The sequence below is a fragment of the Sus scrofa genome, chromosome 13 (assembly GCF_054392235.1).
Source record: "Sus scrofa isolate SSC_HxYL_T2T_F1_AM1 chromosome 13, Sscrofa_HxYL_maternal_Yorkshire_Landrace_v2.0, whole genome shotgun sequence".
Taxonomy (NCBI): Eukaryota; Metazoa; Chordata; class Mammalia; order Artiodactyla; family Suidae; genus Sus; species Sus scrofa.
The window spans coordinates 137,896,628-137,916,796 of NC_139395.1; the positions used below are offsets into that span (position 1 = coordinate 137,896,628).

Genomic DNA, 20,169 nt, shown 5'->3' on the forward strand with positions numbered 1-20,169 from the left:
AATAAAAGTTATCCAAATTGGAAGAGAAGAGGTAAAATTGTCACTGTATGCAGATGACATGATAATATTATATAGAGAGAAAAGCCTAAGGACTCCACATGAAAACTGCTCGAACTGATCAACAAATTCAGCAAAGTAGCAGGATACAAGATTAACATTCAGAAATTGGTCGCATTTCCTTATACTAAATGAAATACTAGAAAAGGAACACAAAAATATAATACCTTTTTAAATCACACCCCCCCAAAATTAAATACCTAAGAATAAACCTGACCAAGAAGGTAAAAGACTTATATGCTGAGAACTATAAAACATTCATCAAGGAAATTAAAGAGGATTCAAAGAAATGGAAAGATATTCCATGCTCCTAGGTTGGAAAAATTAATATCATAAAAATGGCCATACTACACAGAGCAATCTACAGATTTCATGCAATCCCTATCGAATTACCCATGACATTTTTCACAGAACTACAACAATCCAAAAATTTATACGGAAACATAAAAGACCCAGAATTGTCAAAGCAATCCTGAGGAACAAAAACCAAGCAGGAGGCATAATTCTCCCAGATTTCAGGCAATATTGCAAAGTCACAGTCATCAAGACAGTGTGGTACTGGTACCAAAACAGACATACAGACCAATGGAACAGAATAGGGAATACAGAAATAAACCTAGACACCTATGGTCAATTAATCTCTGACAAAGGAGGCAAGAATATAAAATGGGAAGATGATAGTCTTTTAAGTAAGTGGTGCTGGGAAAACTGGACAGCTTCTTGTAAATCCATGAAACTGGAAAACACCCTCACCTCACGCCATGCACAAAAATAAACTCGAAATGGCTTAAAGACTTAAACATAAGACAAGACACCATCAAATTCCTAGAAGAGAATGTAGGCAAAACATTCTCTGACATCAACCTTACAAATGTTTCTTTAGGTCAGTCTCCTAAGGCAACAGAATTAAAGCAAAAATAAACCAATGGGACCTAATAAAAATGACAAGCTTTTGCACAGCAAAGGAAACCATTAAAAAAAAAAAAGACAACTTACAGAATGGGGGAAAATAGTTTCAAATGATGCAACTGACAAGGGCTTAATGTCTAAAATATACAATATATACAACTCAATAGCAAAAAAGCCAATGACCCAATGGAAAAATGGGCAAAAGACCTGGAATTGCTGCAGCTGTGGTGTAGGATACAGCTGTATCTTGGATTGAATCCCTGGCCTGGGAACTTCCATATGCTGTGAGTGCAGAAATTAAAAAAAAAAAAAAAGAATGAATGAATGAATGAAAGAAAACAGGAAAGAAAAGCCAAAATTCTTTCTGTAATATTCCAGGCCCTACATGATGGGACTTCACATTCACTCCTCCTCCCCTGACTCTCCTTATTCCAGCTACAAAGATCTTGCTGTTCTTTGAAATTTCCAAGTATGCCCCTGTCTCAGGGCTTAGTATTTGCCTATTTTCTCCATGAGGATTATCTTCCTCCAGATATTGATGTAGCAAGCTTCTTCTCTCCTTCAGATCTTCACTCAGATCCATTTTGTAGGAAAGTTTTTCTTAGCTCTCCTACCTAAAATATTACCCCCCCCATTCCTATCATTTTATACTTTCCCTTTATGTCTTATGTTTTCTCTTTAGCACTTACCTCCATCTAACCTACTATATATGCAACTCACATAATAGGTAGGCATGGAGTCTAATAAGAGTATACAGCTGTGGTAGCTGATCTCCAAAGTGACCCCCCATGTGTCTGACCTCTGGGTATTCAAGTCCCCCTCCCAAGTTGAAAAGGGAAGGCCTGTATAATCAATAGAATGGTTCAGAAAAAATGACATATGACTCCAAAGCTATGTCATAAAAGACCCTCTAGCTTTTGCCTTGATCTCTCTTGGATCACTCACTCTAGACGAAGCCGGCCTCCCTATTGTGAGGACATGCAGGCAGCTCTAAGGAGAGGTCTACATGGAGAGGCAATGAAGCCCTTGCCAACAGTCAGCATCAACAAGCTGTCTTGTGAGTGAGCCATCTTGGAAGCAGACCCTCCAGCCCCAGTCAAGTTTTCAGATGACTATGGCTCCAGTCAGCATCTTGAGTACAACCTCATGAGAAACCTTGAGCTAGAACCCAACCAAGCTGATCCAAATTCCTGACCCCCAGACACAAGGAAAGAAAAAACACTCCCAATCAAACCATCACTCACAGTGAACGTAAGAGGCATCTTGATTTCAGGCTGTGGAATTTGTGAATTGATGAAATATGATAATGGTAATTATTATTATTATTGCTGTTTTCTGTATATAATCTCCATAAGGCCAGGAGTTTTTGTTGGTTTGATTTACTACCATAGGCCCACTGCCAACAACAGGGCCCAGCACATGAGAAAAAATTAAACAGTTGTTGCATGAGTGGATATAAATTAATTTGTATCATATCTGATAAATCCAAGGTCTCTAAATGTTTTCTAGTGTTACACTATTCACATTCCCTATTGAAGCCAATGTCTTAATACCAAGGAAGTGAAAAATTCAGTCATTTCCAAACTAAAACTTGAAAACTTTCCTTGGAAATTCTGATTTTAATTCTTGTTTATATTACAATTTCTGAATTATATCTGAGTATAATGTACCCTATGTGAACATGAGTGTCTATGAGTAGACATTTAACTGTGATTACAGCTTTGTATACACTTTGTTTTAGAGAGCACTCATTTTTTCTTTATGGTAACTTTTGAAAAGCTCTCAGAGAAGGTAGTCTTTCAGTTTTACAGATAAGAAAATTGATATCAAAGAACTTAAAGTATCCTCTTAAGATTACATGGGTATGGAATGGTCAAGCCAGGATTTTTCTAAATGTTAGGCCAGTTCCTCACATTGATCTAAACAGCCATTGGTTGGGTTTGTACTGACCTGAGGTAATTAAGTCAAGTGCAGCAGGAACTCCAATAAGTCTGGGGAGAAGCTGGGTTCCTCTTGCACCAGGAAGGATTCCAAGTGTGACTTCTGGAAAGCCAACTTGAGCCTATCAAAGATTGAAGCATAAAGGTCATTGGAATGAGATGATATGTTCAGAGTAAAGGCAAGCATTCCCCTGGGGTTCCCACACCCTCAAAAACATTGTTTCATATAATCCAACAAGAATTTCTGCAGAGCAAATTAGTGCACACCCTCTCTTTAATAGCATAAATAGAGCTGTTCTGTCCCTACCTAGGCCTTCATGTTGAAACACATCCATAGTTTCTTACATAATATTTCTGACTCTATTATGAAATGGCTAAGCTTTACGGAGCCCTGAAAGAGCCAAGCAATTAAAAGAACATCCTATAGAATGGGAGAAAATATTTGCTAACCACATATCTGGAATACATAAAGAAATTTTGTAACTTAATAACAAAAAGACAAGTGACCCAAATAAAAATGGACAAAGGATCTGAATAGACATTTCTCCAAAAAGAAACAAATGGCCAGTAAACACATGAAAGGCTGATCAATATCATTAGCTATCAGGAAAATGCAAATCAAAACTACAAGATAGTACTTCACACCCACCAGGATGGCTATAATAAAAAAGACAGACAATAACAAGTTTGAGAGAGAATGTGGAGAATACAAAACCCTCATACATTGCTGGTGGGGATGTAATGTAGTGCAGTCACTTTGGAAAACAATCTCTCAATTTTTCAATTTTTCATAGAGTTACCATATGACACAGCAGTCCTACCCCTGAATATTTACCCAAGAGAAATGAAAATATCTACCACAAAAAAAAAAAACCTTTGTTCACAAATTTCATAGCATCATTATTAACAAATCCAAGACAGGAGAAACAATCCAAATGTCCATCAAGTAATGCATGGATAAAGAAAATAGTGTATCCATACAAGAAAATATTATTCAGCCATGGAAAGGAATGAAATACTGATGACATGCTATAACACAAGTGAACCCTGAAAATATTATGCTAAGTGAAAGAGCCAGACACAAAAGGCAATATATTGCCTTTTCTATTCTATTTACATGAAATGTATAGAATAGGCAAATCCATAGAGACAGAAGTAGATTAGTAATTGCTAGGATTTGAGGAGAGGGAAATGGTGGGTTACTCCTAAAGGGTGTGAAGTTTCTTTTGGGGGTGATGATATATCCTAAAATCAGCTGTGATAATGATTGTATAACTCTGTAAGTATTCTAATACACCATTGAATTATATACCTTAAATGAGGGAATTATATGGTATGTGAATTGTATCTCAATAAAGCTATTACAAAAGGAAGAAAGAAAAAGAAAGAAAGAGAGGAAGGGAGGAAGAAAGAAAAGAAAGAAAGAGAAAGAAAGAAAGGAGGGAGGAACTCAGGCAGTAACCTCAGTCTAGGTAAGAGGATGAGCTTGAGTCCTTCATCATATGTTTCTCCTAGCCTTAAAAGTGGCCAAAGGTGTGTTAGTCATTGCCCAGGTATAAAGATAGGAGAAGGAGGGTACTTAAATACAGACTGCCATCTGCACAAATTGTGATGCCAATAGCTCCAAAATACCTGGAACGTTTGTGCTTCTCTCATACGATGCTCCCCTAGCAGTCAATCACCATTTTTCCCATCACTGGCTACCCCTTTCTTTCCCCTTATGATTTATTATGATTGCTTGTAACTTAGATCTGCATTCAGTATGCAGAAGGTTATGGTATGAGGAACACAGAACAAGGAACACTTAGGATATGTGTTTTTATTTGTGTTTTATAAAAATTAAAACAACACTGGGAAATGGTTAAATAAATTATGGTAAACATATAAAGATAAAAAATTATGCAACTATTTTAAGTGGTATTTTTAAGAAATAGTTCCAATAAGAGTAACAGCAAATCTCTCATCAGAAACCATGGAGGCAAGAAGGCAGTGGGATGACATGTTCAAAGTACTGGAAGAAAAATACTGTCGACCACGAATTTTATATCCAGAAAAAACTAGTCTTTGAAAATGAAGGTAAATTAAGACATTCTCAGATAAATAAAAACTGAATTTGCTGCTAGTACATCTGCTCTGCAAGAAGTTCTTCAGGATGAAAAGACACTAAGCAGTAACTCAAATCCACATGAGGGAATAAAGAATACTGTTAAAGGGTAACTATATATATAAATATAAAAGACAGTATTAATGTAACTTTTTGTATGTAATTTCTCTTTTTTTCTTATCTAATTTAAAAGACCAACACATTAAGTAATAATTATATTTTTGTGTGGATGGGTATGCAATGTATAATGATATTATTTATTTATTTATTTATTTATTTAATTTTTTTTTTTTTTTGTCTTTTTGCTATTTCTTTGGGCCACTTCCGTGGCATATGGAGGTTCCCAGGCTAGGGGTCTAATCGGAGCTGTAGCCCCTGGCCTACACCAGAGCCACAGCAACGCAGGATCCGAGCCGCGTCTGCAACCTACACCACAGCTCAGGGCAACGCCGGATCCTTAACCCACTGAGCAAGGGCAGGGACCGAACCCGCAACCTCATGGTTCCTAGTCGGATTCGTCAACCACTGCGCCACGACGGGAACTCCCATAATGATATAATTTATGACAATAACAGCATAAAGAGAGTGTGTAACAAAACCGTATGGGAGTAAATGTTTTGCATACTATTGAAATAAAGTTGGTACTAATCAGAACTAGATTGTCATAAATTAAGATGTTATTTATAATCCCCAGGGCAATCACCACTAAGAAATAACTCAAAAATACACAGTAAAAGAAATAATAAGAGAAGTTAAAGGGCACTAGAATATATCTATTTAACACAAACAAGAGTGTTAGTGGAGGAATTGAGGAATAACAAAAAAAGAAGGTACAGAAAATAAATTGCAAAATGGCAACTATAAATAATTATGTTAAATGTAAATAGCAGATATTGGCAGAATGGATAAAGACTATTTAATAACACTTTAAACATGCTATTAGTATAAAAATAGAGTTCAAATGAAGGAGAATAAAATTCCAAATATTGGGGGTTTTTTAATTAAAAGGTTGCAAAGAAAAACAAAACTGTAAGAAAAAGATATTACCCAGGAAAAAGACCAGAAGGAAATAAAACAGAATGTTAACAGTGGTTATTTCTGAACTGTGAGTTTATGGTGACTTTAGTTTACATCTTCATACTTTTATGCATATTTTTTATAATTTATTACAATGATGAATATTATATTTATTACTAGAAAAATATAGGAGTCCCCATTGTGACTCAGTGGGTTAAGAACCCAAATAGTATGAGGATGTGGGTTTGATTCCTGGCCTTGTTCAACAGGGTAAGGATCCGGCGTTGCTGCAAGCTGTAGCATAGGTCACAGTTGAGGCTCAGATCTGGTGTTGCTATGGCTGTGGTATAGGCCTGTAGCTGCAGCTCCCATTTGACCCCTAACCCGGGAACTTCCATGTGCTACAGTGTGGCTCTAAAAAGAAAAAAGAATTATTTACAAAAATATTACTGGAATTCACATCGTGGCTCAGTGGAAACAAATCTGACTAGTATCCGTGAGGATGTGGTTCGATCCTTGGCCTCGCTCACTGGGTTAACGATCTGGCATTGCCATGAGCTGTGGTGTAGGCTAGAGACGTGGCTCGGATCTGGCATTGCTGTGGCTGTGGCATAGGCTGATGGCTACAGCTCCAATTCGATCCCTAGCCTGGGAACCTCCATGTGCCAAAGGTGCAGCCATAAAAAGACAAAAAAAAAAAAAAAATACTCTTGTAAGACTGGAATCACAAACTTCAATCTACATGTCTAATAATCCAAATTAAATCTATTTCCAGAAATAAATGGATTTACTAGTTGTGTGCTATTTCCAATGGGAGTTTGTCTTAGGTACTAATAATTATGAGACCACAAAACTGAAATGTTTGTGATAGGAAATGAAAATTTAAATAAGTATGCATACTCAGGGGTGACAGTCAAAATATTTAATACTTCATACTGCATGAGCATGGCTCAGTGAAATCTGACATGTGAGCCACAGTAACAGAGCAGGATTCTACAGGTCCTGTCTGAACAGGAGTTCCGCTTTAGTTGGTGGGTCATGGGGAGGTCCAAGAGCTGGGGTTAGGGGAAGTGGAAGGACAGTCATGGGCTCAGGGTATCAGCTATTTATCAAATAAAATGGATATTTTCAACCTTTCAACAACTACTACTAATGTATTGGTACAAAATAGCTAATACCAGTGCTAGAAATACCTAAGAGTTGTCAACCAATAAGCCAACCCTTTAAAATTAACATCTCTGATGCTTAGGACTACATTTAGAGCTTGCCCTAAATAAAAGCCCCACCACCAAATCCCCTATAGATCCCCTCTGTTACCTCTGCATGGGCAATCCTATAGTGACAGCCCAGGGCCAGCTCCAGTCCTCCTCCTAAAGCCAAGCCTTGGATAGCAGCCACCACAGGCTTCTCATATCTCTGTATTTTATCTACTATATCTCCCAGTGTTAAGTCAGAGGTTTTATGAGCGCTGAAGCCATGGATATCGGCACCTAAGAATACAAAGACAAGGAAAAAAGACAGTAGAGGAAGACTTGGGCTTTGCTATAAAACAAAAAGTAACCAGATAACTCTTTTTTTTCCCCCTTTTGTTAGGGCTGTACCAGTGACATATGGGAATTTCCAGGCTAGGGGTCAAATTAGAGCTCAGCTGCCAGCCTACAACACAGCCACAGTAACATGGGATCCGAGCTGCATCTGCAACCTACACCATAGCTCATGGCAACATCAGATCCTTAACCCACTGAACAAGGCCAGGGATCGAACCCATATCCTCATGGATACTAGTTGGGCTCTTAATCTGCTGAGCCACAACAGGAACTCCTCAGATAACTCTTAAGGAATCTCAGACCTCTTTGGACCCATGAAACACTTCATCCTTGGCTGCAGACACAGTAAAGGAACAAATAGCCTGGAAAATGTTGAATGACATGAGAGAAAATCCTCAAATCTTTATCAGAAATCCTGAGCAGGAGTTCCCATCGTGGCAGTGTGGAAACAAATCCGACTAGAAACCACGAGGTTGTGGGTTCGATCCCTGGCCTTGCTCAGTGGGTTAAGGATCTGGCGTTGCTGTGAGCTGTGGTATAGGTCACAGACATGGCTCGGATCCTGCGTTGCTGTGGCTGTGGCACAGGCCGGCGGCTACAGCTCCAATTAGACCCCTAGCCTGGGAACCTCCATATGCCGCAGGAAGCGGCCCAAGAAAAGACAAAAAAAAAAAAAAAAAAAAAGGAAATCCCGAGCAAAGCCAGGGATCAAACTGGCATCCTGATGGATACTAGTTGGGTTAGTTTCCACTGTGCCACCACAGGAACTCCCAAGATAGTTTTTCATGTAATAGTAGCAATTAACATTTATTAGATAAATACTATATATCAGGCACTGTGCTAAGTAGATTTATATACTGCCTTATTTAATTTTCTTAACATTGTTAAGTAGTATAACAGTTTCCATTTTACAGGTAGGGAAATTTAAGGCTTTCAGGTTAAGTGACTAGTTCAGACATAGGACTCTGTAAAAGGCAAGGAATGATTCTTCCCTAGAGATTTTGGAGGAAGACTGGCCTTGCAGATATCTCGATTTTGAACTTCTAGCCTATGGAACTCTGAGAGAATATGTTTCTGTTGTTTTAAGTCACTCAGTTTCTGCTCATTTGTTATGGCAGCCCCAGGAAACTCATATAGGAAGTAAAACTCTTATTTTTATTCTCTGAAACGTTCCTGTAAAATTAGAATAATATTTTCCTTGACTTTTCAGTTAAAGGTTACCAATTAAGTCATCTGGGACTTGAATTTACTTTGTAAGATTTCTGAAAACTGATTCAATTTCTTTAACGATTTCCTATTTTTTCTTGAGTCAATTTTATAAGCTGTGTTTTTCTACTTGTTCCTATTATCTTTTTTAATGGCCAGAGCATCTGCAGTGATATCTGTCATTCTTTATGCGTATTGTTTGTACCTTCTTGTTTTTTCTTGATAAGTCTAACTGAAGCTTTATCAGTTTTATTAGTCTTTTCAAAGAACTTCTGACATTTTTATTCTCTTGATTCACATTTGTTTTCTATTTTAGTAATTTCTCTTCTACTACTTCCTTCCTTCTAATTCATTTGGATCTATTTTACTGTTCTGACAGTTCCTTGATATAGATGCTTACCACAATATGGTTGCTTTTTTTTGTTTTCTGATGTATATCTTTAAGGCTATAAATTTCCTGCTAAGCTTGAGCTTGTATTCCTCAAGCTGTTTTTATTATCATTCAGTTCAAAATAGTTTCTAAACTGCATTGATTTCTGCTTTGACTCAGAGGTTATTAAGAAATGGATTTATTTTCCAAACACTTGAGAATCTCTAGTTAGTTTGTTATTGATTTATAGCTTGACTGCATTATGGTCAGAGAACACATTCTAAATGAAATTCTTGAGATAAGCTTTCATGATCCAGTACCTGATCAATTTTTGTAAATGTTGCAAATTTGAGAAGAATATATATTTTCCAAATGTCTGGCGCATTGTTCCATATAAGTCCATTAAGTTAAGTCTGATAATCCCTAATGCTTTTCTAGGACAATTATTGTTTTTGCCTCTGAACCTAACTGCATTCTCTCCTACCTCCTTTCCCACAAAGAAATATCAATTCTGACTTTTCATACTTCTGATCCCTTACTCCATGCCTCAAAGCACCATCTTGTCTCCCAAACTCAAGTCTTCAAACAGTTGAGTAAGCCATTTAATAGCTGGTTAATGTTTGACACATTATTTAATCTATCTTAGGCTCAGTCTCTTATCTGCAGATGGAAATTATAGGATTTACTGAGGATTAAACTATAAAGTGTTTAAAAATATTACTATTTTCATCGTCAATAAATAAATAAGCTACACAGTACCGGCACATAGCAGGCATGCTAAATGGTAATTATTATAATGAGTAATGTCTTCATATTTATTTACTGTCATGATTTCAATAGCTATTTCTTCTCCATCTATTGCCAGCATACATTAAATTCCTCTGACTACCTTAAGAATACATGGGTCCTCATGCCCATGTAAATTTTGTCAAAGGGTATACTATATTCACTTGGAGAAAGAATAAAATGTGCCACAAATACTACTGAATAAATCACCTTTTCAGATACTTTTGCCATATTTTATCACTACGTTTGCATCTTCACAGGCTAACCCAATAAAGAGTGCCGCGGTCGCTGAGACGAGTGACTATCAGGAGAAAAATAAACTTCAAGATTCTGTGTGAAGTAAAAAATAACATTTATTGAACATCTGCGTGTAGGCACTGCTCTAGGGGCTCTTAGATACATTATCTCATTTAGTCTCACAAAAACCTATTAAGATATAAACGTCACAGTATATTTTATAGTGCAATTGAGGTTCAGGAGATTAAAGGGACTTGCCCAAGCTCACACAGCATAGAGACATATGCAGAGCAGGTATGTACCAGCAGGTATATACTAATATGTATAATAGCCATCAAGCCTGGAACTAAATGTCCTCCAAAGGCCCAATCCAACTGAAAGGGGGTAAAGTCAGCATCTTCTCTGGGACTCTTCTGTGACTCCTGTCTCTTTCTCCATAGTGTTTCTCATTCCCATTCAAGTCTCCTATATTCATTACTCACACTATGGTATTACCCACAGGGACAGCTAATGAAATATTGATCTCAGGCTGTGGCTGGATTTGAGAAATAGTGGGAAAGGGTTAAACATTAGTTACCTGCAGAGAAGATGCCATCTGTTCCACAAATCACAATGGCTTTTACTGTATGATCTGTTAGAGCTTTCTGCAACCCCTCTTTTATTCCATGGAGTACAGACACACTACAAGAAAAGAAAATTATGTGATGTATTGATCAGAATAGAATTTCTACCATCTCAAAATTTTATTTTTTCACTCCTTCCCTAATAATGAGAAAGTAAACATACACATGATGGATTAAAATCCTGGATACTATCATTAAGCTTTTATTAATTTAAAAAGTAGTATGTCTCTTGTAAAATAAGCACTGGGCTGATTAAATACATAAACTCTAGGGAAAAAAAAGTGTTTTCCGGAGTTCCCGTCGTGGCACAGTGGTTAACAAATCCGACTTGGAACCATGAGGTTGCGGGTTCGATCCCTGCCCTTGCTCAGTGGGTTAACGATCTGGCGTTGCCATGAGCTGTGGTGTAGGTTGCAGACGTGGCTTGGATCCCGCGTTGCTGTGGCTCTGGCATAGGCTGGCAGCTACAGCTCCGATTAGACCCCTAGCCTGGGAACCTCCATATGCCGCTGGAGCGGCCCAAGAAATGGCACAAAAAAAAAAAAAAAGTGTTTTCCTGCATTCTGCTGTAACTCTGACCACTTAGAATCAGGATAATCAATTTGAAAATATTATATACATCTTCTATGTACAGTAAAAGGAGTTTACAACATCCTAGGGAGAAAAAAATAGTACATAATATCATACTAAGATGAGTGCTATAACAAAGGTACAAAGAAATGATGTGGAAGTTCTGAGGGGAAAGAAATTGCTTTCAATTTGTCATATTGGCAAAATATAACAAAACTGAAATAGTCTAAAAGAAACAATCTAAGAGATATGGCAGGGGCTGCAAGTTACCCCCAAATAGCCCTCTGATCTTTTTCCAAGTATCAAACATGTGATTTTTAGCTGAATACATGGCTGCCCAAATTAAAGAATAAATTTTCCAGCAGTAAGATCAGTCTAAGGTGGGTTAAGGATTCAGCGTTGCCATGAGCTGTGGGGTAGGTTGCAGACACAGTTCAGATTCCGTGTTGCCGTGGCTGTGGCATAGGCTGGCGGCTGTAGCTCTGATTCAACCCCTAGCCTGACAACTTCCATATGCAGTGGGTGTGGCTCTAAAAAGACCAAAAAAAAAAAAAAAATCAGCCTAAGGCATTAAGTTCTGGCCAGTGGGATAGAAATAAATTTCATATATGTAGCTTTTGGAAATAGTCCTTAAAGGATTGGGTATGCTTTTCTTTCTTTCTTTCTTTCTTTCTCTCTCTCTCTCTTTCTTTTTTTTCCCTTCCTCCCAATTCCTGGCAGGAATGCAGGTATAATAGCTAGATTGGGAGCAGCCATTAAGGATAAAGAGGCAGAAGCTATTTATTGAGGACGGCAGAGCAAAAGCTATGTAGACTTGGGGTCCCTGACGACCATGGGGCAGCCATATCTTTCCAGGACACTGCTGTTGAGAGAAATCTACTTTTTCCTGTTTTATCCACTATTATTTTGAGTTTTCTGTCACTAGCAGCCAAATATAATCCCAATTAATTTAGGAGGTAAAGGTAAGATCTGAGAAAAGAAAGGGCATGTAGCAGATGCTGCCAAGGTTCAGTAGATGAGGGAGTCATCCACAGAGGAGATGGTTAAAGCCAAGATTGAACGAGTCTGCCAAAGAAAAAGAAAGAGTGCTGAACACAGATCCTCTAGATATACCCTTGTTTAAGAAGGAGAAGAAGCTTAGCAGAGTGATTTAGCACCAAGAGAGCCCCAAATCACAGAGACCAAGAGAGGAGAATTTGCCAAGAAGCAGAGACTCAATAAGGCCAAAAGGAGGTGAACTAGGAAGAATGGTGAGGAATTGCTTAAAGGAAAAGTGATAGAACCAGAGTCCAATGTGTTTTGCCTTAGAATTCTGAATATTGCAGGGGGAAATGTTCTTCAGTATAGAGGGTGAAAAAAATCTTAAAACAAAAAACCTTCATATAAGCCAGATAGTTCACACCAGCAAACTATGAATTAAAATCTCAGGGAATAAAGGAGATACTTGTATGTAGTAATTCCCTCTCACCTAGTTACTTTTCATCAACTGACCCAGATAAAATCAATCAAAACCTCTTATCTTCACTTGGTTAATTAGAAGCCAAATCCTCTAAGGGAAAACTGATTCTTAACTATCCTGAACACTGAGAAGTCCAAAAGGCACATTAGTTCCTCCTGGGTAAAGTATGGCTGCAAAATCAGCCAAAATGAGCTCAGTCTGTGCTGCTGAAGAGAGGACGCTGGCTTTTTCCATTTCAACAAATACCTACTCTTTTATTTCTTACGCTTTTGCTAATTTTGCAAAGCTAAAATGCAGGAAGAAAAGAATAATGAATATGGTTGTAATAGGAGAAAATCTTGATACAGCTGAAAGGAATGACTCCTGAGCAACGAGGCCTGTTTATAGGGGCTTATATCGGCCTTTTGACTACTAGAAATAATGATGGCTAACATCTGTTAAGTGCCCGTTTATAATCTCTAACACATTTAAACCTCACAACAACTTTATGAGGTACATATTAATATTTCTCCTGAAAAGGAGGAGGAGGCAGGTTAATACCAGAAACATTTAAAATAGTTATGGAAAAATATTCCTAGTTATAGGTTGTAGATATAGAACATTTTTCCCCAAGTTGTTGTTTTTGTTTTTTTTATGGCTGCACCCTTGGCATATGGAAGTTCCTAGGCCAGCAATTGAATCCCAGCCACAGATGCAAACTATGCTGCAGCTGTGGCAATGCTGGATCTTTTAACCTACTTTAAACCAGGCCAGAGATTGAACCCGTGCCTTAGCAGTGACCTAAGCAGCCGCAGTCAGGTTCTTAACCCACTGTACCACAACGAAAACGCCTCCCCAAGTTTGGGTTTTTTTTTTAACTTTTATTAAAGTATAGTTGATTTACAATGTTGTGCCAATTTCACAATTTCCCATTATGTGCAGAGATTAAGGCAAAGAGTACTAATATTTAGTAATTCTAATTAGAACACAGACAAGTCCAAAATTGATACATAATCATATTTAATGTATGTTTTTTTTCCATCAAAACCAAAATAACAAATATTTGGCTTTTTTCTGACAGTGGCAAGTAAGTGGACATTTCATCCTTGTGTGATTTTATTTTTTAATTTTTTGTATTATTAGACACAAAAAATTGTACTAAAATAAGAATTATAGGGAGTTCCCATTGTTCCTCAGTGGCAAGGAAACTGACTAGTTTCCGTGAGGATGCAGATTTGATTCCTGGCCCCACTCAGTTGGTTAAGGATTTGGTGTTGCCATGAGCTGTGGTGTAGGTCTCAGATGCAGCTGGGATCTGGCAATCCTGAGGCTGTGGCTGTGGCCAGCAGATGCAGCTCTGATTCGACCCCTAGCTTGAGTACTTCCATATGCCGTGGGTGTGGTCAACCCTCCCCCAAAAAATGAATTATAATATTAATGCTAATGATTGAATCAAATCTGATAACAGTAGGATAAAATTTCAGTGAAGGAGTTCCCTGGTTAAGGATCACTAGGTTAAATATCTAGTGCTGTCACTGACGTGGCTCAGGTTCAATCCCTGGCCCAGGAACTCTGCATGCTGTGGGTGCAGCCAAAACAAAATTTGAAATTTGAAAAAAAAATTCAGTTAAAATTAGGTCTTCTCATTTTAGTGTCTTTTTGCTCCAGCAGCATATGATAAGAATTTTGACCAAAGGTCTTTCTCTTTGTGCTTTGTGTATTATTTGTAAATTATAATTTCTGCTAATCTTTCTCCCTGTGGATGAGGGGTTCTTTCCTAGGCTGATGTATCACTACACCTTTTGCAGAAATATGAAAACCAAACCTATATAACACCATTCATTTTCAAAAGAACATCATTAACCTCACTTTTTTTTTTTTTTTTTTTTTGGTCTTTTTGTCTTTTTAGGGCAGCACCCGAGGCATATGGAGATTCCCAGGCTAGGGGTCTAATCGGAGCTGTAGCTGCCAGCCTTTGCCACAGCCACAGCAACGCAGGATCCGAGCCACATCTGCAACCTACACCACAGCTCACAGCAACACTGGATCCTTAACCCACTGAGCAAGGCCAGGGATCGAACCTGTAACCTCATGGTTCCTAGTTGGATTCCTTAACCACGGAAGCCACAACGGGAACTCCTAATCTCACTTTTTAAAGTGACTCTTTCACAAGTTTAAAAGGAAGGTACTCCACGATAAAATAACAGAAATGGCACAGTAGTTTTTCAGAAAATGCTATTTAATAGGCGCATTCTAGCATGGGCTTATTCTGACATGGATCTTCCACGGAAGCACTAAGACCCTGAGGTTTAGAACAAATCAAGAGATACCCCTTTGCATTTTTGGGCCAGGACACAATTCTCTTTTACTCACTGTGTGGCCTTAATGGGGGCCTTTATTTTTAACAATGTGAAGCCCCTCTATTGCTGGAATCCTAAAGCTTTTTGTCACACATTGTTAAGGTTGGCCTGGACTCTGAGATTGGGAAGAGGGACCAGAGTCCAGCCAACACTGTATCAAGACCTTTGGAATAGAAAGTTCGCCTGAGAAGTCAAAGTTGCAAGCAAGCAGAAGAGTTTAGCACGAAGCTGGCACGGACAGAGCCGGTTTGGGCCCAGCTCCTCCCGTTCGCAGCCATCTGTCTGCCCTCAGCCTCGGTTTCCTTACCAGGGAAACAGGAATGAGAGTTCTCTGAAAAGAGGAACCAAGTTAACCTACGTAAAAGGCGCTGGCATAGGCTGTGTGGTTCAATCTGTGTTAGCGTCTTCCTCCGTTTAAACCAGCAGGGGAGAGTCAAAGCCTCCCCCGCCCGCACACGGCTCAGAACCTGCTTGCTGCTCCCCTGAGGCTGAAGTCGACCAAGCCGGTTACCTGAGAGCGTTGACCGGCGGGTTTCGTAGGCGAAGCAGCGCCAGGGCGTTCTGCAGCCGCGTAAACTCAGCCATTTCTCCTCTCTCGCCGAGATCGCCTCAGCTTTTCCTGGGCCTTGGCCGGGTCAACCCGGCGAGGAGGGGCGCCCGCTGGGCCAATGTGAGCCCGCCCCGCCTCCCGCCGGGGCACAAATGCCCATCCTCCACCTCAACCCTTCTCCTTCCCGGACCACAGTTTAGGGCTCTGCAGACCCTGGTCGTCTCTTCCCCTTTATCGGCCTCTGTCCTGCTCCCATCACCAAGTAGATCACAGAGGACGATGGAAAATGGGCCAGGGTGGAGGGGGGTGGATTTCCGGCAAGCCGAAGTTTGCAAACCCAGGGCGGGGATGGGTTGGCTTCTCTGGACAAGTTCTGGGTTCACTAAGTGTTTTACAGGGGAAAATCAGAGTCAGGACCCCTGAGTGTTAAGTCTTAAGACGTCAATCGAGATTTATTGATATAGGATTTATTTATATAAAGAATCGAGATTTATTTATATAGGAAAAGGGATAGTTTCTATTTTTAGCACAGATTTGTTCTTGGGCTAAATCAGTATTCAAGGCTTAGGGGGAGGCAGTCTCCTGAGGAATGTGGGTAATGGTTTTGGGTAGGGGGGGTAGAGGGAAGGTGTAAAGGAACATCCCATGCCAAAAACTGTTTAACTGGTCTCTAAAGCAGCTCATTGTTGGGGGTGGGATCAGCCTTCTAGATTTGTAAACCTGATTAGAGTTTTGGTGGGCCTTGGAAGTCACGTCTGATTCCCCACCTAAGACTAATGTGGTGGAGCAGTCCTCTTCATGGTTTTCATCTTCATGGTCCTTCTTAATAGGGAAAGATATCTGAGATTCTGACAATTATGTAATATGATACACACCTGGAACACACAATACACAAATCATGACTTTCACCTAAATGGGTATGGTACTAATATCAACCAAACATTTACAGAACCATCATACAGCAGTCTAGTGAAACCTACAACTTTCTTGTCTGCCCATTCTTTCCATTTTTTCCTTCTGCTAAGAACTGTGATTTCTAATACTTCAACTATGAACTGAGTACCTATCATGTGCTAGGCAATAGGCAGAAGACTAAAAATTAATAAGGCCCAGCCCTTTCCCTCTAAAAGTTCAGACCAGGACAAGATATTTCAGGATGCACCTGGCTCTGTTGGTCTCTGTAGTCCATCAAGTGTCAGAAGGTAGTCTGAAAGTTTCAGAGGGTAAAAACAATGGGGTGATTTTGTTCACTGATGTTTCACCAATTTTAGCAATGATTGAGGATTATTTTCATGGGTATTCTTTTGCCTACTGAAAATAAAATCAGGTTCTTAAAAAATAAAATAAAATAAATGCCCACACCCAGAAAAAAGAAATCAAGTTCTTGCTCCCAGGAAAGTACTCATGGCCTGGAAGTCCTGGAAACAAGTAGCAGTCAGAACCGATCCAATACCTCAAGAACAACTTATTAAGGTCAGCTCCTCACTTCTGATAGGCAGCCAATCACAAACAGCCCAGGGTGCATGCCTCTGAGTACCAACATTCAACCGCAACCAGTTCTTAAAGGGGCATCAATCTCTACTGCCTCTAAAATTCACCAATCCCTGAACTATACCTTGTCCAAAAAACTCCATGTAAGATCCATAGTCTGCTCTGCTTGGAGAGACTGTGTTGGACCAGCAAAGCTTCTCCTTACTGTAGGAAGCAATAAATTCAAGCATTGTCTTCTTATTTCAGATACTGGTCTCTAGGGGGGGCAATCCTGCCGTGGCATGCTAACAACTTTGAACTTTTCCACAAAGGCCATGCAAGCAAGGTGTAATTAACAGTTCTGCAATTCTTCCTGGAGCAAGTGGAGATCAGCATGGTGTGGAGCCATTGTGAGGCAGTTTCTCATCTATATCTTGGAGTCAGCCACAGGTCATTTCTCACCTATATCCTTAGTTTCGGTTGAACACAGAACTGTCTGCCTTGCACCACCCTCCTTCACCTGCAAACTTCTGTGTAAATCTATAGAATTGCTTGGCAGGAGTTTAAGAGTTGGCTCCTCAACAGAGCAGGCACTATGGTGAGTAAGCAAGGCACTTAGTGGGAAAAACTGAAGAGGGCACTCACTCTCAGGTCCATGCAACTGCTGAACCTTGTCCTGCTCCTTAACAACACAGTGACCCCCACAGTTCCTGTGGTCTGTCATCCAGCTCCTCCTGTTTGGTGTCATACTGTGGGATCAGGGACATAGGAAGCTTATACCATGCTGATTTTTCTTCTGCAGTCTCTGTAAATAATAAACTCTCGATAATGGTGGGTGGGGTGCCAGGTTCAGGCACAGACCTTGGGCAGCTGGGTCAGCAGATTTAGGAAGAGGCAATTAAGCAGATTTAGGCCGCTCTTTGCCACCTCAGAGCTGTTGCCTTGGCCAGTCACACAGCATCCAGCAGCTGCTTCAGGCCGAGGAGTGGCCCACTGAGGTGTCTGAGGTCCGCAAGCAAAAGAACTAGAGGTTGAAGCAAGCCAAAGAAGCAGCCCATGCTAAAACTGAACACGACTTCGAGGCAAAGGAAGCTGTGGCATTATAAATAATAATAATGATGATAATAATCTATTTGGACTCCTTACAGGCCAAATCTATGGAAGTGTGGCAAGCCAGTTTTAGCAGATGCCATCGTGCTGCTGCTTACAGATCGCTTGACCCCTTGACAGTCTCTTGGTCATGGTAATGAACTGTTATATTCTGAAGTTGTCTTCTCATTTAATTTGTCTCAACAAGTACTACTTAACAGGATGCCATTCCTCTTGACTAATGGACTTCCACATCCTTTGTATGTGTTACAGCTTTCTCTTGTTAAATACGTCATATTCATTTTTCTCATGGTGTTGCAATTCACAAATCAGTTGATCAGAAGTACATCCAATGTCTTGTAATAACCGATAATGGAAACGAATCAGAAAAAGTAGGTATATATATATAAATATAAATATAAATATAATGAATCACTTTGCTGTACACCCAAAACTAACACAATATTGTAAACCAACTGTACTTCAGTTTAAAAAAGTTCACTAGAGCTTAAAAGAAAAATATAAGAATGTAAATATAAAACTTTTGCATACTAGAACACACAAATACATACTCATAGTAAAAACGGAGCTAGCTATCTAAACTAGGTTTCTCCTGAATTGGTGATCTTTTAACTCTGGAAGCCAGGTGTTGTGTTGTGTTGTGAAACTTCACTTGATAGTGGCATGAAACAGAACTGTTTTAGTAAACCAATCAGGATTTCCTGGAACAAATGCACAATGTTGCTTTCCAGCCAGAATGATAAACCTCTCATGGGTTCTCTTCAATGTCCTTTCCCCTTTCACTGTGGGGTACAAGTGGACACAGTGCTCCAGGGGAGGACAGAGCCATAGATAGAAGACGGACTTCCCAAATGATTTGGTCAAGAGCTGCCTTGCTGAATGAAGCCAACATGGGTAAAGAAGACATTTGGGTCTGTTTGTCAAAGAATTTTAACCAGTCCGAACTAATAGAGTGAAGAAATTGGCAGGGAGTACACTCTTCCAAAGTGAAGTTAGCTGACAGTTGAGGAGAAAAGCTGCTCACAGAAGTGTTTGAAATGAGAGAAGGGACACAAATAATTTCTTTATTATACCAATGCTACCAGTCATAACAATTTTTGTACTTTCAAGTGGCTTGCTCAAGTGTTGGGCCTTGGAGATAACACACACACACACATTCAGTATCCTTTTTTTATTTTTAGGGCTTCACCTCTGGCATATGGAGGTTCCCAGGCTAGGGGTCAAATCGGAGCTGCAGCTGCTGGCCTACACCATAGCCACAGCAACTTGGGATCTGAGCCGCATCTTCGGCCTACACCATAGCTCACGGCAACACCAGATCCTTAACCCACTCAGTGGGGCCAAGGATGGAACATGTGCCCTCATGGATACTAGTTGGGTTGTTACTGCTGAGCCACAACAGGAACTCCACACTAAGTATCTTAATGATGAAGATAAGCTATGAGGATTCCTAAAGAACCAGCTGTGGCAAAAGTGACTCAGTCACATGTTAATTCATCTTCATGACTTGAAATGTCAGAGCTCAATGATGTGTTATTAGGCATATCTAAAGGTCACACTTGTATGCTGCAACCAAATCTGAGTCAAATGCATCCAAAAATTGACTTCAGAATTCATTTACCGCTATTGCCCATGTTTCAACCTTTCAGCTTTCCAGTGAGTTCTGCTTATCACTTTAGGTTTGCAAAAAGGTTTTCATTAAATGTCATCTCTGTCAATGTCTCAAATGAAAATCATACACAAAATGTCTCTTCTCAACAGTATAATCACATTTTGTGATATCCCTGGCATTCAATTTCATCTCATGTTGAAAGGGCAATTAGGCTATAGTTCACCTTTATACTTTCCCAGATCTTTCTCCCAATGTCCCACCAT

At 39.6% G+C, this 20,169-nt stretch overlaps 1 protein-coding gene across 2 annotated transcripts in view; it reads right to left on the reverse strand.

Annotated features, from left to right (window-relative positions):
- The window catches only part of EHHADH (enoyl-CoA hydratase and 3-hydroxyacyl CoA dehydrogenase), a 57,869-nt gene extending 42,063 nt beyond the window's left edge, over positions 1 to 15,806 (reverse strand). For both annotated transcript variants that reach the window (XM_021069979.2, XM_084990597.1), the window contains exons 1-4: positions 15,676 to 15,806; positions 10,751 to 10,854; positions 7,345 to 7,517; positions 2,917 to 3,028 (exon numbers count right to left, since the gene is read on the reverse strand). In XM_021069979.2, the coding sequence (XP_020925638.1) occupies positions 2,917 to 3,028; positions 7,345 to 7,517; positions 10,751 to 10,854; positions 15,676 to 15,749 (463 nt within the window). In that variant the 5' untranslated portion in view covers positions 15,750 to 15,806. The remainder of the gene's footprint in view (positions 1 to 2,916; positions 3,029 to 7,344; positions 7,518 to 10,750; positions 10,855 to 15,675) is intronic.
- Between the last annotated feature and the right edge of the window lie 4,363 nt (positions 15,807 to 20,169).